General features: G+C 40.7%; 1 protein-coding gene across 2 annotated transcripts in view; it reads left to right on the top strand.

The window, feature by feature from the left end:
• The first annotated feature begins 661 nt into the window (after positions 1-661).
• Positions 662-25,076, top strand: part of hyx (cell division cycle 73 hyrax) — a 32,394-nt gene continuing 7,979 nt past the window's right edge. For both annotated transcript variants that reach the window (XM_076199976.1, XM_076199975.1), the window contains exons 1-10: positions 662-824; positions 6,518-6,623; positions 6,807-6,926; positions 9,619-9,761; positions 9,899-10,112; positions 11,330-11,498; positions 12,646-12,767; positions 15,424-15,551; positions 17,998-18,221; positions 24,972-25,076. The exon at positions 24,972-25,076 is cut by the window's right edge and continues 37 nt beyond it. In XM_076199976.1, the coding sequence (XP_076056091.1) occupies positions 694-824; positions 6,518-6,623; positions 6,807-6,926; positions 9,619-9,761; positions 9,899-10,112; positions 11,330-11,498; positions 12,646-12,767; positions 15,424-15,551; positions 17,998-18,221; positions 24,972-25,076 (1,462 nt within the window). In that variant the 5' untranslated portion in view covers positions 662-693. The remainder of the gene's footprint in view (positions 825-6,517; positions 6,624-6,806; positions 6,927-9,618; positions 9,762-9,898; positions 10,113-11,329; positions 11,499-12,645; positions 12,768-15,423; positions 15,552-17,997; positions 18,222-24,971) is intronic.

Genomic DNA, 25,076 nt, shown 5'->3' with positions numbered 1-25,076 from the left:
AAGTCCCTCCACAAGTCCCTATCAGCATACAGCTGCACACTCTCCACCTCTTCCATAGTTCTTCCTCTTGACTCTATGGCTTGTCTGATACCGTCTCTCCATCTCTTCCTGGGTCTTCCTGTTGGACGCTTTCCTTGTGGCTGCCACTGGTAGTATTTTAATGGGTACTGATGCTACGCAATAAAATCATGGGAAATGATAGATGATATTACAGTATATAAATTCTGAATGTAGTTTCTTATAGTGTCTGAATGAATAACATCTAGAATTCCTTAGACTGTTCTATGATGTAAGTAGTATAATTTTGGCTAGATGTAGTATCGTATGGCTTTCTTACACCTCCAACTTTGTATTTGCTAGCCAGTCTATGAACGTGGCATCCGGACATAGACTCGATCTATCTCCCGGATACACACCTCCACAATCATGAATTTTGGCTAGATAACGAAATTTAAGACTTGCGTATATGATTGCGTGACATTGGGAAATAATTATGTATTTTCTGTAACTATTTCCATTGAAATATGTTGTCGAGATAGTACTTTTTAATTGTATCGAAATAAAATATAAGAGTATTAGTGATATAATAAAATTTGCATTTACGAACGATTGAAAGTATATTGGAAAAAGATTAGATAAATGTTTCCCTAAACCCACATCCTTGAAACAAAACAACCTAAACGTAGTTTCAACATGGCGGATCCGTTGAGTCTGTTGCGACAGTATAATGTCAACAAAAAGGAAATTAACACGAAAGGTGATAATATAATATTTGGAGAATTTTCCTGGCCCAAGACAGTGAAAACCAACTACCTTGTTTACGGGTAAGTTTTAGCAATATTTAGCCGTAAACATTTAGTTAATCTGGAATTGGACTGGTTGTGCCGTTTGGGTCTACAATCTGGGTTATGTTATATGTATGTGTATTTCTCGGTTTTGTTTTTGTGCAAGTAATGTAATAGCGGGATTCTCAGAACAATATAGTGTAAGATGAAGGCGGCAGAATTGTAGTGAATTGGCAAGTATGTGGTAACATGGAGTTGGATAATCATAATGGTATTTTATTCCTACGGTATTTTCATTCTTAATTAATGCAGTCATTTACAATCGTCCTTCTATACCTTCGTCCTGGTGTATTTTCGTTCCTTCACTCTAGTACAATCAGATTTATTTATCACATTTACCTTAGGCTGCGGCATGTACTAACAGGGCATGAAGACAATTTTATTGCATTTGTGTTGGATAGAAAAATCTAAGTTATTTCGGCGTTTTGATAAGTCAGTTCGTTCTTTGAAGTAGAAAAGTGATGGAAATACTATCAGTGACTTGAACATTACACTAGATGACATCCGCCAGGCTATAGATGAAATAGAATAAAATTTCTCAGCTGGTCCAGATAACATCCCTGCAATGTTACTTAAAAACTGCAAAAAGGCACTAGCAATACCAATAAGCAATTTATTAAGGAAATCAATAGACCTAGGAAAAATCCCAAAGTTACTAAAAGTGGGACTGATCACTCCCTTCGATATGATGACGCCTATGTAGCCATCAGACATGAGGAGCAAGTGGGTATGTGAGGATGTCGATGTCTTGATTATATTTATTGTAGTTGTACCTGCGTGACTACCATACTCTGTAAACTGGCTTCATCATATTTTCTATGGTTATCAAAATTCACGGGTGAAAGAGAGAACGAGCAATACAGTGGTGTCTTTATTTTTTATAATGCAAGTATTATGACGCAACATCGCACGTCTGACAGCTAATGCTGCCCGCGAGATTTTGGCCCGTAGTGAAGGGGTTAGGGGTGGCTTGCCAAGTCTAGTGACAAATTACAGGCCAGTTTGTCTCAGTTCCCACATCACAGTGTTTGAGAGGGTTGTCAGAAATTTCTGCAGAGCATTGACCAGTTAGATCCAGGGCGACACGGATTCTGAAAGGGAAGGTCATCCCGTTTATTAGACTTATACCTCGTAGGCCACCAGACAAACATATTGAATGATATGAGCAAGGGAAAAAATGTGGGTAATTTTTGGAAGTGAGTAATTAGAAAATTAGGTATTAAATTAGCAAAAAATAATGCATCCACATAATTATGTTTTTCTTGGTGGAAATCGATAACAGAAAAGGTTGCTAAAAGTGGTACATACAAATGTGGCCACTGGGGCAGCTTGAGATGCCATCTTTGCTTTGGTAGATGTGATGGTCAAAGAAATTTAAAGTATGATAAATTTGTTGCTTCTAACCTAACCTGCATTTAATAATGTAATGCCAATAATTGTAGGTCATCAGGGTAGTTGTCATCGTCAGGCATGACGGCTGATTTTGGTATCGTATATGATCAGACTGTAGGGTATAGAGGAGCTGCATAGTTATAAGAAATGCATGAATCTGAGGCCTGTAGCACTGTTTTAAAAATATGTACAGCATGAGGTACTAACGGAAGTACTGAGTGCGTATTCCAGATTCTTTGGTCACAGCTTTATTTGGTAGTGTATTTGCTTTTAGCAGGACTGGAAAGACAACATGGCATCTCATTCTTATGATTGCAGCTTTGTTCAGTAGTGTATTTGTTTTTAGTATTATTTTTTTTTATTTCCACCAAGAAAAATGCATGCCACATTGATGTAATTGACAAAATTAATATCTAATTTTCTAATGGTCTATAGTGTAGATGTGCACTTCCAAAAAGATACCGAAATGGGGACATAGTCTACCTAGACTTTGCAAAACACAAGAATTGCTGATAGAAAAGGGGTGTGGATAAGTGAATTCCTAATAGAGAACAAACAGAGGTTGAAGGTGCAAGGTCAAGAAAATCATCAGTGATCAGTGGTGTACCTCAAGGTTCAGTTTTAGGACCACTTTTATTCCTGAGAATGATAAAGGACATTGACCTAAAGTTAACTTTTTCACTCCGGGGCACATTGCATGTCTGGCAGCATTAGCTGCCCAACGTGCGATGTTGCGTCATAATAATCGCATTATAGAAAATAAAGTCAGTGCTCAATCGTTCGTTCTGTCACCCGTGAATTTTTATAACCATAGAAAATATGATGAAGCCAGTTTAGAGAGAATGGAGGTTACGTAGGTACGATTACAATGAATATAATCAAGACGCCGATGTCGGCATCATCGCGTACCCACTTGCTCCTCATGACACTGTATGGAAGTGGTTAAGAGGGCCGTCGTGCTCGAAAACGAACTTCGTCAATTATGATCGGAATTTCAAGAATTTTTAATGTTATATATATATACATATATTGAGATGTTCACCACCAATTTTCATATAATTTGGTTGAAAAACAATGAAGTTACTAATAAAAATTTTTTTTTGACAAATTACAAACTTTCTATCTCCTCATTTATCCATTGACTGAGCATGCTGAAAAAAATACCACAAATGCTCTATAGCAATACCTAAAAAATTATCTTACAGTTTTTGGAATTTCCTCTTAGTTTAGGAGAAAGAATTTTTTTTTTAATGTCATTTTTTTTTTAAATACAATATATCGACTTCTATCACAAAAAAAGAAAAACCCCATGATAAAAAGTTTGCAAATTTATTCAGCTTTCAAATGATCCAAGCCCCATTAAAATCGGCCAAGTAGTTACGGAGGAGATAGAATTAAATGTAGAGAAAAGGGTAGTTTTGAGATTGAGCTTTGAAATTCAAAATACATTTCCTTGCATTTTTTATATATTTCATTGAGATTTTTTTCTCTGCAACAATCTTCATGCATTCTATGTCATTCACATGTTATCATAAAGTGTAGCTGTTACCTGGTCCCCCCTTTTACAAGGTATTAGCAGCTCAGAAGGCGAGGGTTTCAGGAGGTTCGCTTACTAGAAAGCTCCCGGCTGGAAATCGGAGCTGAACAATAGTTTTCTCTTCCTCTTTCTGGTCTTTGGTGTCCCTTTCCGTTCTATGTCTTTGTCTTGTTCCTCAAGTGCTTTTGTAATGATGGAATTGACTCCAACCAAGTGAGAAAGAAGATTATGTGTCCTTCCAAAGTTATGATCAATGACAGTCGCTCTTGTGACGAAAAGCACTCGGAGCGTTTCATTTGAAGAGGCACGTGATGGTACGTCACGCATGCTCTATATTTACGGTGACGTCATTTGAGAAAAGAGGATATGAAGGGGTAGAGGAGTGTGATAACGTACGGTCAGCGAAGCCAAGCCCGGTCGCGCAGCTGTGAGTCATCTCCAGTAATAATTGAGGCAGAAGTACACTCTTTCTCAATAATTTGATTCAGTTTCTTAGCTTTCATGAAACGCATGTTTCTTCTTCGAATGTTTAGGCATTCTTGAAATGATTATAGCTTCAAATAAAAGTAAATAAAAGTTCCCCAAGGAGCGACAATTCGCTTTCTCCGCGTACTCACAATAATTCTCTCAGTTTATTCACAAGTGCGAAGTGCTTTCCCCACGTGTAGGACAAGTTTCCAGCTAGTCTATATTAGTGAATAACAAAATACATCACATTTGTGCCATTTTTATTGCGATGAAATAACTTAGTCGAACATATGTGCTGCGAAGGTGTACTGGGAAGTGGGGGGGGGTCAGAAAAATAGCCATAACTCCTTTATTTTTTCGTATTTTGCTGAAATATTACGAGACTGGCTTGCCAAAGGCCACTAGATGACACAGAATTTTTTTCAAATATTTCAATTTTTTTTTTTTTGGAAATTCATCTCGACATCCCCCTTAACTTCGCCCTGAGTCTTGTCATTTGCTGATGATGCCAGAATTTCAAGATTGATAGAGACAAGGGAGTCTCCAGTGAAATTAGAAAGTGACTTGGAGACAATATATAGCTGGGGAAGTGAAAATAATATGACCTTTAACAACAAAAATTTGAAATGATAAATACAGCACTAATGAACATCTGAAGGAATACAACTACACAGTGGGTGAAGACAAAATAGAAGAAAAGAAATGCTCAGGGACCTTGGAGTTATGGTCAATAATAACTTCAGCTTTGTGACACACACAAACCTCACTGCCAAGGTGGCTTGAAAAATGAGAGGCTGGATCCTTCATACATTCAGGACCAGAAAATCAGAACCCCTCATCCTCTTGTGGAAGACCCTAGTAGTACAAAAAATTGAGTACAGATGTCAGCTTTGGTCTCTCCACAAAGTAAAGGAATTGCAGTAATTGGGGTATAGGTTAGGGCTTCATTACTTGCAGTGAAGGTTGAGGGGATGGCAATTTGATTCTGCCACCAGTAAAGTTGGTTCAAGGGCATGGTTAATTAAATTCCGCACTACAAAGTTCTCTGTAAGGGGCACCATCCTAGACTCCCAATAGGGGGGAGTTTGTGACATTAAACCATATCCACAAATTAACGTCTTGTGTTCCCTCATGAGCAGTATGAGCATGTGTATTGCATGCATCATTCTTGTCCTCCTTCACCCATCATTTATAAGCTAATGTTGCTATTCTACATTTCCCCTGTTTTCAACTGGAAACTTGTCACTTCCTCACTATAATTTTTACCTGGCTCCCAAAATTCCTTACTACTCTGTCTACTGACTCATCTACTCAGGCTTTGAGATGCCCAAATCTAAACACTTATTTAGATCTACAAAAGACCTCCTTTTTCTTTTCACTCTTCTCACAACCAGATCTGTATAAGCTTACAAAAACCCACATCTCTCTTCCTAGTTTCACCTTCACCCAAAGTAACTTTGAAGAGACTTCCACTCCTCCATACAATTTCCAATCTCATCACTTACCAGCAAAGTAACTTTTTCCCTCCCTCGCCCCCTCGTCCCACCTGACACTCCCACCGCTCTCCCAAACTCAAGATCACCCCTATTTTTATACGTAGTTTCACTTAACATCTTCGATACAATGACGCCTATGTAGGCATCATGAGACATGAGTGGGTTGGCTTGTTGATATTTATTTTGTAGTTGTAGCTGAGTAGCCTCTGAATTTTGTAAATTGGTTTGATCATATTTTCTGTGTTTATTATTACTCAGAGTGAAAGAGAATGAGTGGTACAGATGTAACTATATTTTATAATGCAGTTAGTTTGGTGCATCATACATTAGGCATCTGATGCTGTGCACAAGAATTTGACTCGTATTGAAGAAATTAACACTGACACGTCCATCTTCCCTCACATTGAAGAAGTTAACACTGACACGTCCATCTTCCTTCGCACAAGCATATTGCTTATCTCTTCCCATTCACTCTCACCTGTACCACAACCATACACATTTAATGACCCAAATTTTAGTGTTCTGATTAGATGAATACACAGAGAGCAGGATCCTAAGTTCCATCAATCCATACCACTTCATTGCCTTTTATTTATTCATCTGTTTATTTATTTTCCTTTTGCTACTATGATCCATTGAACAAATATTTTCATTGTTATGTTATTGAAAAAAAATGTAAAGGAAAATATAGTTCATATGAGTCTGTACATTGAAAGTGAGGAGGTCCATGTATTGAGAGAAAGATGAACTTGATGAACTAATTAGGCGATATATTTCAGTTCTGGAAAGGATGGAGCTCCCAAGGAATACTACACACTCGAGTGTCTTCTGTTTCTTCTCAAACATGTCAGCCTCACCCATCCAGGATATGTTCGGAAAGCTGCTGTAAGTCCATATATTTTTTTATTTTTGTGTGTATTTTTTTATGGATAATCTCAGGAACAATATTTTAGTATACATGAAATTTGAGCACTTTTTTGTGTAGATAGCAAATCCACTTGGAATGTAATTTCATTTGTGTAATGCCTTAGACATGTCTTAAAAGAGTTAATTTCACTGAAATTTCAGGCAGAGAATATTCCAGTTGTACGTCGTCCAGATCGAAAAGAGCTCCTTGCATATCTCAATGGAGAAACATCCACTGCTGCTGCAATTGACAAATCAGCTCCACTGGAAATTCCAACTCAGGTATGAGTAGTCTTTTCTGAATTGGATAGCTAATACAAAGTATTACACTTTCTTTATATTGGTCATATCATGAGGAAAGGAGATTGATCAGTTGTAGATATATTGTCTTTTCTATAGGGTTCTATGATCTGAGTGCTTGTGTGCCAAACAGGTATTAGAGCCATAACTGGTATTTTAAACTACTGACCAAACAACAAACACCTTGAAAAGGGACCTGCCTCCCCAAGTGTCATTACTATAGTCATTAAAATGCACTTTTTACTTTCCCACACTAACACTAGGGCTTTTTCACTTCTATCATTGAATGACTACCACTCTCCCATAAAAAGCCATTCCAAACATCACCATTGTCCATTGTTCACTAAAGTTGACCATTGTTTCCAGTTAATCATCAATAACCTGAACCTCATTAAACTGAATGCCTTATTTCTTCTGAATAAGCCTTAGATACACTGAACTAGGTTCAGTATATACAGCAATCAGTGAGCCAAACAAAGAAGTGTCTGATATTCTTATACTGACATCAAGTGCAGCAAGCAGTTGACCAGCCAATCCCATACAGCTCAGTTCAAACAAATATGCCTGCCACTCCTTTTTAACCAAGGAGAATTCATTTTAGAAGATGAAACTACTAGCTATCTTATAAAAACTGGTTTCTGATAAACTGTCTGATACTTCCTCTGATTAGTTTGGTGTGTGGAAGGTGTATTGTAAAATTATGATAAATTATTACAGTTATTAATATTATGATCCTTACTGTGGATGTGTTGTGTCTTGTATTGCTTCTGACCCAGGGCAGTGGGCAAGAAACCAAGAAAAGAGGGAGGGAGGGAGGGGTGGTGAATGGGAGTGGAATATGTGGGGATGAAATGGGTGGGAGTGGATTTATGCCTTTGACTTTGGCTATCTCCCTTGTAAGGGAAAAAGCTATATGTATAAGCATGTATGTATATATACATATATATGTATATACACATATGTATATACCAAGAGTGTTTTCCCCCCTTATAAGAGGGTAGCCAAGTTGAAAGTATGTACCTACACCCATCTATTCCACTCCCATCTACCCCACTTTCACCCCTTTCATCTTAGCTCCCTATGGATCATGGGTCATTCCTGTATCCTGCCCACTGCCCTGGGTCAGAAGTAATGTAGCAAGACACAGTACATCCACAGCAAGGCCGCTTCACTTAATCGGTAACCCCCCCCATCTGTCCCATCATGCAGAAAAAGAGAAGACAAGGAGAAACAACTTTAAGCTGTGTCAAAATATCGTTCACACATAAGCTCCCACATCACTCCCTTCCTTGCATAACAGTACCGTCTATACACAGTCACTCCCCACTCATCCTTATCTCCCGCCTTCTCCCTTCTTTGCTCAACAGACATTCCCCTTTTTCTCAATGCCCCCTTCACCCCATCCATTCATCTCATTGTCAGTTGTCCCCTCAAGTTCACTCCTATCACCTCTACCTGCCACACCTTCTTTACTAGTCTGTCATCACTTATTCTTTCCATGTGTCCAAACCATACCAATTTTATATATATGTATATATATATATACATAAATATATATACATATATATATATACATATATATATATACATATATATATATATATACATATATATATATACATATATATATATACATATATATATATACATATATATATATACATACATACATACATACATACATACATACATACATACATACATACATAAATACATACATACATATACCAAGGCATTTTCCCCCCTTACAAGGGAGGTAGCCAAAAAGGAAAAGGCATAAAATCACTCCCACCCATTCCATCCCTGAATACACTCCACACCCCTCCACCCTCCCTCTCATCTTTGCACCTCCCGGATGACGGGTCATCCCTGCACCTTGTCCACTGCCCTGGGTCAGAAGCAGTGTCGCAAGACACTGCACATCCACAGCAAGGCCGCTTCATTAAATCGGCGACCCCCCCCTCTCCATCCCCCCATGCATAAAGGAGAAGACGGGGAGAAATCCCTTCAGGCTGCGTCAAAATTTGCTCACACATACTACCTCACCCCTCATCCCCCCGCCCATTCCACCTCATGCATCACAACATCATCCATATACAACCATTCTCCATTCACCCTTGTCTTCTGTCCTCTCCCGTCCTTTCTCAACAGACATTCCCCTCTTCCCCAAAGCCCCCTTCACCCCATCCATCCACCTCATCTTAGGACGTCCCCTCATGTTCACTCCCTCCACATCTGCCTTCCACACCTCTTTTACTAGTCTTTCTTCACTCATTTTTCCATGTGTCCAAACCATCCTAATACTCTTTCATCAACCCTATCTCCCAACCCCCTTTCCACCCCTGTTCTCCTCCTCACCTCCTCATTTCTCACCCTATCCAGCCTAGTAACCCCCATCATACTTCTCAGACACCTCATCTCAAACACATTCAAACTCCTTCTCTCTTCCTCTCTTATGTTCCATGTTTCTGCCCCATACAGTGCTGTTGGCACAATCACTCCTTCATATAGTCTCCTTAGCATCCATTCCCAAATGTCTATTCCTCATTACGTGTATATATATATATATATATATGAATGTATGTGTGTGTATATATATATATATATTTGTGATGTATTTAGTCAGTTTATTCCTTAATGACTTGTATTTTTAGGAAAATACATTATGTTACAGGTTAAACGTACAATCGAAGATGCTTCAGACAGTGCAGCCAAGAAACTGCGCTTTGATGACAGTGCTGCACAGAAGCTCAAAGCTCAACTTGCACTTAGATTTGATGCTCCCAAAAAGACTTCAATTGTTAGCAATATTGACAGGCAAGCACTGATTTTACTGTGAAGAACATAATGGAAGAAACTTGATTTGTTGTTTGGGTTCTTCTGTGATGCTGACTGTTTGTAGAAAGATGCCATATGCTTGTAGTTCAAATTTAATTTTTTATCTGGACAAACAGATCTTTGTCAGAAGCCATGTCTATTGAGAAGATTGCAGCCATTAAAGCAAAACGTCTTGCCATAAAGCGTCAGACTATCAAGGAAGATGACGATTTGGGATTGGGGACAGAGATGCGCAGTATGTTGGAGTTTGACATTGATGTGACCAAAGACATCACCACCAAAGAGAGACAATGGAGAACACGAACTACAATTCTTCAGAGCACAGGAAAGGTGAGGTTTGGGGGGGTTACAGTTTCGTTGATCATTCTCTTGTATGTATGTTGTATGTTCATCCAGTTCTTTGGTAATCTTTATTGGGGAATGATCCAGTGGGAAGTCTTGTATGGTGTCCTGTGTTGTTTGTGTTTGTAGAGAGGGTGAGCACATTTTTATGTTGGGAGGTATTTGTTGGTTATGTTGAAGAGACTCATTTGGAGTTGTTGCTTTAGTTTATCCCTGTGGAGGGGGGAAATGAATACTGCCATCAAGTATTTCCACTTGGATCGTAAGAGGCGAGAAAAACGGGACGGGGATTGGGACCAGGCATCCTTCTCCCTGTAGCCCCAAAGGGGACATTCCTAAAAAAAGTAAAGGCATAAGAGGGTCTAGGAGTTTTCCAACCAGCTTATGCCTTTTTCTTTTTGGCTACCTCTCTTGTAAGGGGGGAAAACTCTTAGTATATGTATGTATGATGTTTAGGTCCAGGAGTTGTTTTAGTATTTTGTGCCCTCTTTGGTATGTTGTTTATGCATTGAGCTAGATTGGTTGATGTGCATTCAGATCACCTGCCATAATTTAGTTTGTTAATGAGTTGAGTGATTGGAAATGAGGGGTTAAGGCCTTGGGCAGTATGTAAGTGTCTGATGTAAATAGTTTTCTTTGTGTTTGGATTGTTGGATTGTGACTATTTCTGTTATGGTGTCTGGATTTTGAAGGGTATTGTGTTGTGTATTAGGGTTGTGAGTCCACCTTTGTACAGTATGTTGTCTTACTGTTGTGTAATTAGTTGATGTGGGTGGTGTAGTTTTTGGCTAAATTTCTGTTTCTTGGCTTGATCTTTGTATGGAGGGCTAATAGATGGCAACTGCTTCCCTCCTCCTACTAGCATAAGCCAGTGACTTAGAATCTTTGTGACAACAATATAATACAATACAGACAGCAGTCTGAAAGTTTCTTTTGGATATTTATTGGATGGGCTTAAGAACATTTGCCTTCCACTGCAGCACTGTTGGTTTCAAGGTAGTGAAATGCAAGGCAGCAGTTGTTATTGTTATTCACATCAATAACATGTGAGCAACATTTGTTAAATTTAGTTGGATATTGATCTAAATTATACCTGATGTGAGCTGTGTGGGATGACCTTAATATGTAAACGTAGTAAGAGTTCAACTGTAGTTTTAGACTTAGGCAAAATTGTATGTTTAGTAAGTCACGTTGAATTTTCACAGCAATTTGGAACAAGCATTATCCAGCTACTCAAATCCATTAGGCTGCGAGAAGAAGGCCGCATGAAGCAGTCGCAACCTAATGCAGCTCCCACTCCCATTAGTAATCGTGTACACCAACAACACACAGGATACTCTAGATTTGACCAAGAAAGATACAGGGGGAAAGAAGGTGAGATATGTACAGCGTTGAGTTTATTTTTACATATTTGCAAGTTTGCAATCCTGTTTTGAGATGATTTATCCTTAGGTGTGAGCAGGGGACAGGGATGGCCGTTCATCAAGAAGGAGCTAAGAGATCTTAAAAGAAAAAGGACAAAATGGGTGGAAGTTTGTTGCATTCCCTGGCAATCTACCTCTCGAGTAGTACTCACCTGGGTAACTGATGTTGCTTCCAGGGATCGGCACCACCTGTGTAAGAGCTGGTGGCAGGGGAGTGTTGTGGCTGTTTGGCCCTGCAAAACCCTACAAACCATACATAACAAAGCCCTAAAGACAATTACAGGTTGCCCAAATACAAAGACTATAGGCCATTTACACTCTGAAAAGAAAGTCCTCAAAGTCTAGGATCATATTGACATGAGAGGCATACAAACACTTTCTGTGGCCTCCACAAACACAGCACACCTACTACACTACATAGCAGAACACCCACACATGCCAAGAGTCATCAAAACAACACCCTAAGACCTATATCACACACAAATACTCTTCCTCCACAGACACCAGACACCACCCTCCAGAAGCATATCCATAATCATATCACTCACTGTTCCATCAACAAACTGAAAGACAATAGAATGTTGCATGCCATATCCGTCCCTCTGAAACCCCCCCCCCCCCAAAAAAAAAAAAAAAATGGAGAGAGAGACAGAGACAGAGAGACAAGAGTCCACCTGGCCAGACTGTGGTGCAGCCACCATCCAGCCCTTCTAAGCTACCAGAAGAGGCTGGATAATTGCATCACAGATAACTGTCCAGGATGCAACACTTCATGCCTTAATATACAACATGGAAGACTGTGTTGTAAACAATGATGCACATCAACAACATAGTATGCACTCTATGAAAGATTTGTGGGAAAACCCCGTTCCAGCTGTGGTATTCCTCAGGGAGCTGGGACTGCTTGGCCAGACAGTCTAGAGACGACAGCAACCTCTCTTATAACGGGGAAGATTTCTTTTGGTATATAGACAGATGAATATATATGTGTGTGTATATGTATGTATGTATATATATATATTTTTTTTTTCCTTTTCTTATACTTGGTAGTTGCTGTAAAAAAAATGTTTTTACAATCATTGAATTATGTTCCACAGAGACGGAGGGCTTCAAGATTGATACAATGAGAACTTATCACGGACTTTCACTTAAGAGTGTGACAGAAGGAAGCCAGAGTCACAAGATGGCCCCACAGCCAACACCTCAACCTCAGAAAATGGTAGTGTGTTATCATTATTTATATTTGTTGTATTTATTTTTATTTATTTATTTACAGTATATACCCAAATGATAGTCAAGTTTTTCAGTCCATTGTTTAAGGCTGAATTTAAGAGGTTGATTTTTATGTGGCTACTACTTTTTTCAGGGACAAAATTCGTGTCTAATTTGGGTTGAAAAATTAATTAGCAAGAGCCTGATTTATGTATAAATCATTACAAAACAAAAATATGAAGGTTAATGGTGATTTATGTATGATTGTATACATCAAAATGCTCATCTTTAAGAAACTACTGGCGAATAATTACCATGGCTGATTTGCTTTAGGAAAGATTTAGCCAATGGTATGAAAGGCAAGTTATTGGAAATTTCTTTCAAGTAATTGCAAAATAGAAAAAAAATTAGTGTAAACAATATGGAAAAATAAAAGAAAACGGCAAGGACGAATATGTTGATTAAGACTGGAAAAGATGTGTGCTGTTGCAAAAGCAAAACCTGCAATAATAACAATTTGTGGCAGTATGTTCCAGTTCTATTTAACTAAAATTTTTCTGTAGCTTTTCCTGTTTTCTCTGGATTTGTTAACAAAAGTGTGTTTATACCTTGGCTGCCAGAAAATGTAGATCAAGTTGTAATGATATGCTATACGGAGCTGCACATATGTTAAGACAGACATAAAATTCTAGGGTAAACTTTTATTGGGAGGACGTGAAAAATTCTGGATTTTAGCCACAAATTGGGGGTCTACTTTTAACTGAGATTGAATATTACTTGGGTATATACATATGTATATTTATTTATATAGGAGAGCAGAAGTGGAAAAGTAGGTGACAGATAGGGCTGATGAAAGAGTATTGGGATGGTTTGGACACATGGAAAGAATGAGTGAAGAAAGATTAGTAAGAGTTGTGGAAGGCAGAGTAGGAGGGAGTGAACTTGAGGGGATGACCAAGGATGAGATGGATGGATGGGGTGAAAGGGGTGTTGAGTAAAGAAGGGAGAAGGTAGGAGATGGGGATGAGTGGAGAGTGGCTGTGTGTAGATAATACGGTTATGCAAAGAAGGGATGAGCATGGAATGGGGGGATGGTTAGGAGGTGCTTATGTGTGAATGATATTTTGATGCAGCCAGAAGGGATTTCTCCCCATCTCTTTCTGCATGAGGAGATGGAGAGAGGGGGGTTGCCAATTAAATGAAGTGGCCTTGCTGTGGACATGGTGTGTCTTGCTGCATTGCTTCTGGCCCAGGGCAATGGGCAAGGTGCAGGGATGACCCATCATCCAGGAGGGGCCAAGAAAAGAGGGAGGGAAGAAGGGTTGATGAATGGGAGTGGAGTGGGTATGAAATGGTTGGGAGTGGAATTATGCTTTTTGACTTTGGCTACCTCCCTTGTAAGGAGTTACAATGACTTTGGCATATGTATGTATAGTACTACATAGTGGGACTTTCCATGTTACTAACTGAAAGTAGTAGAAGGATGAGAGTGGTTACTGTTTTGTCAGCTCTCTTTTTAAAAATGAAGTACAGTAGAAGTTGATAGTGGTTTTGGTCCTAGTTTGAAGACTGATTAACAATCAAGAGTTGACAGTTTTGAAAATGGGCAGTACATGGGTGTCAGGAATGGAGAGAGTGACACATATGCATCAGAGCTGTGTGATGTTGACTTGGTTGTTTAACCTCTTCGATATGAGTCGAATTCTTGCACACGGCATTGGATGCCTGAGGTACAATGATTGATGCATCACAATAATTGTGTTATGAAATATAAAGTCACTGCTGTATTACTCATTCTCTTTCACTTAGTAACAATAAACACTGAAAATGTGAACAAGCTAGTTCACAGAATTCGGGGGTCACTCAGCTACAACTACAAAATAAATATAATCAGGAAGCTGACGGCAGCATCCTCGTATACCCACTCGGGCCTCACAATGCCTACGTAGGCATCATCATATGGAAGAGATTAATGTGTGTTAATGGATGATGCTGAGCGAGTGTGTCATGCAGAAGTTTAGAGTTAGTAATCGTGTGTAGAGGGACGGAGGTGAGCCAGTTGTTGTTTGTGGATGATATACTTGTGGCTGATTCTGAGGAGAGACTCAATTGCAAATGACCGAATTGGGAAAAGTGTGTGAAAGAAGAAAGTTGGGTAAATGTGGGTCAAAGGAAAGTAATGTATGAGGAATGATGTTTGTGGCAGCATGGATGAGAGCTTGAGGGGGATGAGGCTAGAAGATTTGGATAATTGTTGAACTTACTTGGATAAAGCACCTTTTTTTCCCCCCACACTATTATTGTAACATGTTACTAGGAAAACTAAGTAGAGATCATAGATGTGAACATGCATACTCCTCAAAATAGACGTTGAAAATTTATAGGAAAAGAAAACTAATTTTGCAAAAGTAATAATACACATTGTTGAGAAGGTAGAGTAGTAATATGAACCGGTGGTATATAGTTGGAAGTGTGCTGCTCTCATACACTTAATTATGAGTTTAAATCCTGCAGTCCTCTCCTCCAGTTGCCAACTATGGCTGTTACCTGCCCTAGTAATCCAAGTGCATAAAGCAAAGGTGATGGCTTTAGCCACATATATGAGCCTCCTGGTGTATGCTCCTCACCTTCACCTGTAGTAACAATACCCTTGGAACTTGCAGGCTGTGGGTGGACAGCAACAGCAGCAGCAGCAGAAGCGACCATCCCGTACTCCAATCATCATTGTGCCGAGCTCGCCCTCATCCCTCATTGGTATGATGAATGCCAAGGACCTTCTCCAGGACATGAAGTTAGTATTCACATGTTTTGGTCATTTATCATTCAGCATATATCTTCCAGGAGGTGCCAAGATATGAGGGAGGGAGGAGGTTGGAGGGGAGTGGAATATATAGGAAATGGAATGGGTGGGAGTGGTTTCTATGTCTTTCTTTTTGGCTACACCCCATGTAGGGGGAAAAAGCCTTTGGTATATGTATGTGTGTATGTATCATTCAGCACGGATGATGGTGTACATTGTATTTGTGTTTATATACTGAGCTTCTTTCACATTTTTACTATATTATTGACTGCATGTAGGAGATGAAGGGCGCCTACAGAATTCATAACTGTGGGAAGATGGTTGAACCCGTCAAGAGTTGTTTAGAGTGTGAAGGAAGAAAAGGTGGCTGCATGGGAGCTTTCCCAGAGAGATCATGGGGACTGGGGCTAGTGTGTGAATGAAGCAATGCACTCCCTGGCATGTACCTCCAATTGATGATGATATAGTTTATGTAGTCAGTCCATGGTGTTATAAGAACTTTCATGACGTCCCAACCACTCGCTCAATTCTTATGTAGGGCAGGGACCTGAATACACTCCACCTGATTATACACACTATCAGCAAGCCTGAGGACTTGTTCTATAAATGTGCCCAAGCCATCCTAATATTCACCCATCAGCCCTATCTGACACCTTTCCACCCTAGCTTTCTTCCTCACCTCCTCACCTCCTCATTTCTTATCTATTCATCCTTGTAACTACCACCATATATCTTAAACACTTTAACATCTTAATTTTGCTTTTCTGCCTCTGAAACACCACTTCTCTTTGTATCTATCCCCAGATTATTTGTCATGACACATTTCATTCCCCAAAGACAATTATAGCTTCCTTTACTCTACCGTTCACCTCCAACTCCATTTCTACATTTCCTGCAACATGTGAACCCAAATACAACTATCCTCTTCCCCTAACCTATCCTTTAAAACATATATCCACTAACTGCCACCCTCTGTCCTTGGACACCTAATGACCATTCCTTAATCCATATTCACCTTCAAATTCCATCACTAACTGCTTTAGACCCTCTTCTTACCAGCCACAAGTGCAATGTCATCTTCAAACAACAACTGGCTCATCTCCTACTTCCCACCACTGTATCCATCTCCAGTCCTCTGCTCATCACACATGCATTTACCAAACCACCCTATCCATGTACACATTGAATAGCCATGGTGACATAACAGCCCTGATGCACTCCTAACATCACCTCAAACTACTCACTCTCACCATTGAGTTTCATACATATACCAAAGGCTTTTCCCCCCGTACAAGGGAGGTAGCCAAAAAACAAAGGCATAAAAACCATTCCCATCCATTCCATCCCTAATACACTCCACTCCCCTCCACCCTCTACTCTCCATCTTATCTTGGTACCTCCTGGATGATGGGTCATCTCTGATCCACTGTGACACTAAGTGGAAAACCCAGATTCTTTAACACCATATACCCATCACACTACATCTCTCATGCACCACCAACAGAATGGAGCAAAAGAAGCTATGACAGCTGCAAACTAAAGCATTTGTAACAATCTACCATCTGTAGCACAGAAAAACATATCCTCGGGTCACTAATCAAATTGGACTACCAAACTCAATATTCCACCAACACCCCTGCAAACATGACGCCCACAAAAAAAAAAAAAAATCCTACATTTGGTAAAAACCACACTGGCATGCTTGTGTTCAGGAATCCAGCAAATAGGCCTGACCACAGATTCAAATTGTCCCAGATGTAGCCATCACACAGGGAACACAGAAGATGGTAAAATGAATTTGAGAGGAACACTTCAAATGAGAGGGATGGACAAAGTAAAGAGGGCATTTGATGCAAAAGAATGTCAGTCAAGCAAGGAAGAAAGAGTGTAAAAGATAAAAGTGAATGGATGGGTAATGGTAATAAAGAAATTATGTGGCATAAAGGGATGTTCATGTTTGAAAGGTACTTTTTGGAGTGGATCTAAGGGGGGAAGTGTTTGTCATATGAAATGAGGTGAGCCAGATTTGGGTCCATCTATGGAAAAGCTCCCAAGTGGTGTGGTAGGGGATGCAATAACTCTTCATCCATGAAATACTAGGATGGGAGGGACAGTTGTTGTTGTTGTTGTCATTGTTTGGGTACATGCATAAGAGAGCACATTGCTTCATTCACACACTGGTGCCAGTCCCCATGGTCCCTCTGAGCAAGCTCCCAGGCAGTCACCCTTCCCACTCAAAACAACTCTACAGGTTTGATCAACTTGCCCCAAACATAAATTCTGTCGGCAATGAATGGATTTATGATGGGTATGGGTTGGTTGTTTCTTTTTACTTGGATATCTCCTTATAAGGGCAGAAAGCCTTCTGGTATGTATGCAGGAAATCTTCTCCTGAATGTGACCATCATTAAGGATTTTTTTCCCCCCTCTCCTACAGATTTATAACTCAAGATCAAAAACGAGGCACAAAACGTGAGAATGAAATTCTCATTCAGAGAGGCAAGTCTGGTGGTTTGACAGTGCCATACCGAGTTCTGGACAATGCCTCCAGGTTGACGAATGCAGACTGGGATAGAGTTGTGGCTGTTTTCGTCATGGGGCCGGCATGGCAGTTCAAAGGATGGCCCTATGATGGCAATCCAGTAGAAATTTTTAACCGAAGTAAGTGCACACTTCTATTGTGGAAAAGTATTATTGACTTTTATCATTATTATTATTATTATTATTATTTATTACAAGCCCACCGGCTTCGCCGGCCCTGCTCCGCAGGGGGCTTTTGCGCTTCGCGCAAGCTCGCTTCGCTCGCGGGCGCTTCGCGCCCTAGGGCTTCGCCCCTGTTTTAACCTTCTTAGGAAAAGGCGGAGAAGTAACATAACCCCCTGAAGAGTGCCCCTCTTCTTTGTCTTCTTCGGATTCACGGCTTCTCTTCGGGAAGCCATCGGAGCTACTTTCGTCATCGCTAGAGCGGTTTAAAGCCACCATCACAGCCTCGATCTCCTTCTTCAGCTTTTCCTCCAGCTTTTCTATTTTCGAGAACAGTCGGGCGCTAACATATTCCGCCATTCCTCCTCTGAGATTTTGTGTATGTCTTCCGGGATGTTGTTTGTCCTGTCGGACTCGTCCACTTCCTCGGGAATGCGGGTAGCCGCAACTAAAGACGCTTTTGTGGGCCCCTTTTCCTCCTCTTCTCCCTCTAAATAATCCTCGAACAACTCTCTGTACACCACGTTAACAGCAGGCCGGGGGGCAACACTTTTTCCAGCCCTTCGCCAGCCCGTATAGTACACCAAAGAGTCCCAGTTCGTTACTCTAGAACAGGCTACATACAGTTGACCGTGCGCGAAGCAATGTACAGAATCCAGCAGTAACCCACAGCGATCAAAAGTCTGTCCCTGGCTCTTGTTGATCGTCATAGCGTAACTCAACTTTATCGGGAACTGCTTTCGCCTGAAGGGCACGGGAGTGTCCTGCGACTCCAGAGCAATTCGCGGGATCAATACCTGTTCACCCCGATAAGCACCCCCTAAGATTTTCCCCACCACAATGTGTTTCTTGAGGTTAGTGACCATCACACGTGTTCCGTTGCATATCATAGGAGGACAGATGTTCCTCATCACCATCACGATACAGCCGATCTTCAGCCTCAGATCGTGCAACGGCACAGACGGGCTGGTCATGGAGTTGAACACTGAAACCTGGATATCCGTTTCCTGATCCAACGGCGTGTCCGCGCTGTAGTACACGACCTCCTTTTCCTGGTTGAGATCGTAGATCATCTTGTTCACAGAGTCGACGTCGTCGTTGGTCGGCGAGACTATCGACCGCTTTTCGAAGTAGGAAAGGTTCAAGTGGTTCGCTCCGAAGTCGTCGTAAACTTTGTAGACCAACTCCTCTCTCGAAGTCGCTCGCACACCGAAACCCCTTCCGAAGTAGATCTCGCCGCTTTCGCGAGACCCGATCGTCAACAGCTGCTTCGCGAACTTGCTGTTCTTGACGTCGTCCTTTTTGAGACGGACGTTCTCCGTAAGCTGCATCTTCGCGAGCCCTTCCCACATGTAGCTCGATTTGATGCAGTGGGCTAGTTCCTGCTCCTTCCCTCCGTTTCTTATCACCGGCAAGATCTGACGAAAGTCTCCTGCGCACACAAACACTTTGCCCCCCATGAATTCGTCGTTGTCCATGATGTCTCTAAGAGTGATATCCACAGCAGTCAGCATGTTCTTGTTCGCCATTACGACTTCGTCCCAGACGATCAGCTCGGTCTGTTGTAGGAGCTTCGCCAATTCCGTGTTCTTCTTGACGGAGCACGCTTTAGTTTCGTCAAACTCCATTAACGGGATCTTGAACATGTTGTGGGCCGTGCGGCCCCCGGAGAGGGGTGTCCCGCTTTTCGTAGTGTGCGCGACCGAAACGGGAAACGAATCAAAAACGGGTCAAGGTTTAAAAATTATATTATTGATTTATTATTTATTATTTATTATTATTATTGTTATCCTGGCTGTGGATGTGCTGTGTCTTGCGACACTGCTTCTGACCCAGGGCAGTGGACAAGATGCGGGGATGACCCGTCGTCCAGGAGGTGCCAAGATAAGAGGGAGGGGAATGGAGTGAATAGGGATGGAATGGATGGGGATGGTTTTTATGCCTTTGTTTGTTGGATACCTCCCTTGTAAGTGGGAAAAAGCCTTTGATATATGTATGTATTATTATTATTAGAAATGGAGAGAGTGAGTGGTTCGAGGTAAAGGTGGGACTTCGTCAAGGATGCGTTATGTCGCCCTGGCTGTTCAACTTATACATGGATGGGGTAGTGCGAGAGGTAAATGCAAGGGTAGTGGGTCAGGGATTGGAGATGGTTAAAGAAAATGGAGAAAAGTGGGAGGTGAGCCAGCTGTTGTTTGCAGACAACACTGTGCTTGTGGCAGGATCGGTGGAGGGATTGACAGAGTTTGGGAGAGTGTGTGATAGAAGAAAGCTGAAGATAAATGTGGGCAAAAGTAAGGTGATGAGATGTACAAGGGGTGAAAGTGGCAGTAGACTGGAAGTGAACATTAAGGGAGAGCGACTGAAGGAAGTGGATAGTTTTAGATAGTTGGGTGCAAATGTGGCAGGAAAAGGTGGAGTGAAGGTGGAGGTAGAATGTAGATTGAGAGAAGCGAGTAAATGCCTTGGTGGATTAAAAAGTGAAATGAGGAATAGACATTTGGGAATGGATGCTAAGAGGAGACTGTATGAAGGAGTGATTGTGCCAACAGCACTGTATGGGGCAGAAACATGGAACATAAGAGAGGAAGAGAGAAGGAGTTTGAATGTGTTTGAGATGAGGTGTCTGAGAAGTATGATGAGTGTTACTAGGTTAGATAGAGTGAGAAATGAGGAGGTGAGGAGGAGAACAGGGGTGGAAAGGGAGTTGGGAGATAGGGTTGATGAAAGAGTATTAGGATGGTTTGGACACATGGAAAGAATGAGTGAAGAAAGACTAGTAAAAGAGGTATGGAAGGCAGATGTGGAGGGAGTGAACATGAAGGGACGTCCTAGGATGAGGTGGATGGATGGGGTGAAAGGGGCTTTGGGGAAGAGGGGAATGTCTGTTGAGGAAGGACAGGAGAGGACAGAAGACAGGGGTGAATGGAGAATGGTTGTATATGGATGATGTTGTGATGCACAAGGTGGAATGGGCGGGGGGATGGGGGGTGAGGTAGTATGTGTGAGCAAAATTTGACACAGCCCGAAGGGATTTCTCCCCGTCTTCTCCTTTTATGCATGGGTGGACGGAAAGCGGGGGTCGCCAATTTTATGAAGCAGCCTTGCTGTGGATGTGCTGTGTCTTGCAACACTGCTTCTGACCCAGGGCAGTGGACAAGGTGCAGGGATGACCCGTCATCCAGGAGGTGCTAAGATAAGAGGGAGGGTGGAGGGGTGTGAAGTGTATTCAGGGATGGAATGGGTGGGAATGATTTTATGCCTTTTCCTTTTTGGCTACCTCCCTTGTAATGGGGGAAAAAGCCTTGGTATATATATATATACAGGTAGTCCGACTTACGACCGAGTTCGGTTCCGACAGACAGGTCGTAAGTCGATCTGGATGCAAGTCGGTCTATATATATATATATACAGTATATATTACCCTTTATATAATGTATATATATATATATTGTATACTGAAATAATCTTAGCATCTTTGAACTATGTTGTATAGTATTTTTAACCTTTTTATAATTTCATCTGATTTTCTTTGGGAAACGTAGCCTAGGCGTAAGCATATTGAATAAAATCCTATCATCTTTGACCTATGATATTTAATACTGTATTTGTTAACCTTTGTATTATTTTACCATCAGACTTTCTTTAGGAAACGTATGCATACTGAATAAAATCTTATTATCTTTGAGCTACGTTGTTTAATATTCATTAACTTTTTATCATCTTTTTCGTTAGGAAACGTAGCCTAGGCCTACGCATACTGAATAAAGTCCTGTCATCTTTGACCTACAAATCCTTTTATGTTGGTTACATTAAAATCATTGTAAAGCAAAATTAGGAAAAAAATATTTCGAAACACATTCTTTTCATTTACGTACTGTACCGAAAATATTGTTATCGACAACAGACTAGGCATAAACAAAGTTTACTGTTACATTTTATTAATCGCAAAACATAAAGATACAAAATGCTGTGCCGAACATTTTGTCATCGACAACAGACTAGGCATACAAAATACTGTTGCATTTTATTAATTGCAAAACATAAAAATACAAAATGTAAGACAAAATTAGGATTTTTTTTTATTTCAACAAAACACATTCTTTTCGTTTAAGTACTGTACCGAACATATTGTTATCGACAACAAACTAGCCTAGGCATAAAAAGTTTGTTATATTTTATTAATTGCAAAACATACAAAAATACAAAATGCAATGCAAAATTAGGAAACATTTTACTTGAAACAAACAAAATGAAAGAATATTTAGCTGGCTGGGATGCTGACGCTGCCGGCAGCCTGCGAAAACTATCGTACTCGTGTCTCGCAGCGTGCGGAGTAATGTACTGCACTGCCAGGCATAACATTGCAATTCTATTACTCTATTGAATGTTAGATATTATTGCACCATCTCGTGGTCGTAAAGTCGATCAGTCGTAAGTCGCATAGGTCGTAAGTCGACGACTACCTGTATATGTATTATTATTACTATTGCTGTTTCTTTCTTAAGTAACAGCAGGTGCCAAGATAGGAGGGAGGGGAGTGGAATATATGGGAAATGAAATAGGTGGGAGTGATTGCAATGCCTTATTCTTTTTGGGTACCCCTCGTGTAAAGGGGAAAAAGCCTTTGGTATATGTATGTATTGCTGTTAGTAATATTATTGTTGTCATTATTATTATTATTATTATTGTTACTATTATCATTTGTGAGAAGGTTTTTGCCAAAGGTAAGGATGTTTTTTTTTTTTTTGGGGGGGGTTTTATGGATTTGGAAAAAGCTCAACAGGAAGGCATATATGGGATTGGGGAAACCCATTAAGGGCAGTTGAGAATTTTTACAAGAGTAGTAGAGGCTGTGTTAGAATTGGAAATGGAGAGCGAGTGTTTTTGAGGTAAAGGTGGGGCTTGTCAGGGTTGTGTCATGTTGCCATGACTGTTCATTGTGTACATAGATGGGGTAGTACGGTAGGTAAGTGTGAGGGGACCAGAGATGGTTAAAGATAATGGAGAAAAGTGGGAGGTAAGCCACTAGTTTGCGGATGACGCTGTGCTTGTGGCAGGGTCAGAAGAGTGATTAAGGCAGTTAGTGACAGAGTTTGGGAAGGTATGTGATAGGAAAAAATCAAGGTAAATGCAGGTAAAAGAAAGGTGATGAGATGTACAAGGATGGCTACAAGTTGGAAGTAAGTCTTGAAGATAGTGTTTAGTGTTTGTGGTCACATGTGGAAGGAAATGGAGGAGTGGGGGTGGAGGTAATTGTAGATTGAGAGAGCAAGTAAATGTCTTGGGGGGGGGGGGATTGAAAATTGTTTTGAGAAATAGGCATCTTGGAATGGATGCAAACATTAAATGAAGGGGTGATTGAGCCTGAGACAATGTATGGGACAGACTTGGAATTTAAGAGAGGCAGAGGAAAAGTTTAAATGTGTTAGAGATGAAATATCTGAAGTTTGGTAAGGCTTACAAGGTTGGATAGAGTAAAAAATGAGGAGGAGAGTGGGGGAACAGACCTGGCAAATAGGGTTGATGAAAGATTATTGGGACATATTGGACACATGGAAAGAATGAGCAAAGAAAGATTAACAAAAGAAGTGTGGAAGGCAGAAGTGGATGGAGGGAACTTGATGGGACAACCCAGGATGAGATAGATGGAATGGACGAAAGAGGCTTTGAGCAAGAGGGGAATGTCTGTTGAACGAGGAAAGGAGAAGGCAGGGGATAAGGGTGATTGGAGAATGGTTGTGTATGGATGATATTTTGATGCAGCATGAAGGGATTTCTCCCCATCTTCTCTATTTCCCAGATGATGGGACAGAAAGGGGAGGGTTGCTGTGGATGTGCTCTGTCTTGCTGCATTGCTTCAGACCTGGGCAGTGGGCAGGAGACACGGATGACCCTTCATCCAAGAGGAGCTAAAATAAGAGGGAAACAAAGGTGGTGAATCGGAGGGGAATGGATGGAAGTGGGTGCAAGCATTTGACTTGGTTACATACATATACCAAAGGCTTTTTCCCCCTCGCACAGGGGGTAGCCAAATAGAAAAAGGCATAGAAATCACTCCCACCCATTTCATTTCCCATATATTCCACTCTCCTCCATCTTCCTTATAAGGGGGGAAGAAGCCCTAGCTATATAGATAGACAAAAATAGTTAATTGAGATTGATTCAATCCAGGGTTACTTAAATTTTTTAGACCATTAACCTTTTCCTTCAGTCTTTGGTGCCTCATGAACCCCTAGGGATGTACAAATAAAACAAATAAGTAATGATAATTATTATGAATTATTATAGCTCGCTGGTTAAGTGGATTAGGGTGTTGTTACTTGCGACGGTGGTTCAGATGATGACGATTCGAATCCTGCTTGGGGGATTTGAATTAAGGGCATGGTTCATTAAATTCCATGCTACAAAATCCACTGTATGAGCCACCGTCCTAGCCTTCCGATAGGGGGGAGATTGTAATGTTAAACCAAATCAATTATAGCTATATTATGATTGATTTTGACCCCATGGATAATCCCAGTACTTACCACTTTGTGATGCCACAGAAGAATCAATCATCCTGGTGTCAGTCAGTCTGTAAAAGAAGTAGCCTTCGTTGAGGAGGTTAATTTATTGCTGATAAAGGCACTTTTGGTTGATCAATGTGTATGAATAGGTCGTACTACTAGAATAATCGTAAATGTAATATTTGTTGTTTGTTTGCAGTTTGTGCCTTCCATATCAAATACGAGGAAATGAGGCTCGATCAGAATGTTGCAAAATGGGCCGTTAATGTTATTAATCTTAGTCGCACCCGAAGGCATCTTGATC

Source organism: Oratosquilla oratoria, chromosome 16 (assembly GCF_046742065.1).
Source record: "Oratosquilla oratoria isolate Oo_2021 chromosome 16, ASM4674206v1, whole genome shotgun sequence".
NCBI classification, from domain to species: Eukaryota; Metazoa; Arthropoda; class Malacostraca; order Stomatopoda; family Squillidae; genus Oratosquilla; species Oratosquilla oratoria.
The sequence above is the reverse complement of the archived record's forward strand: the minus strand, read 5'-3'. Positions and strand labels throughout refer to the sequence as shown.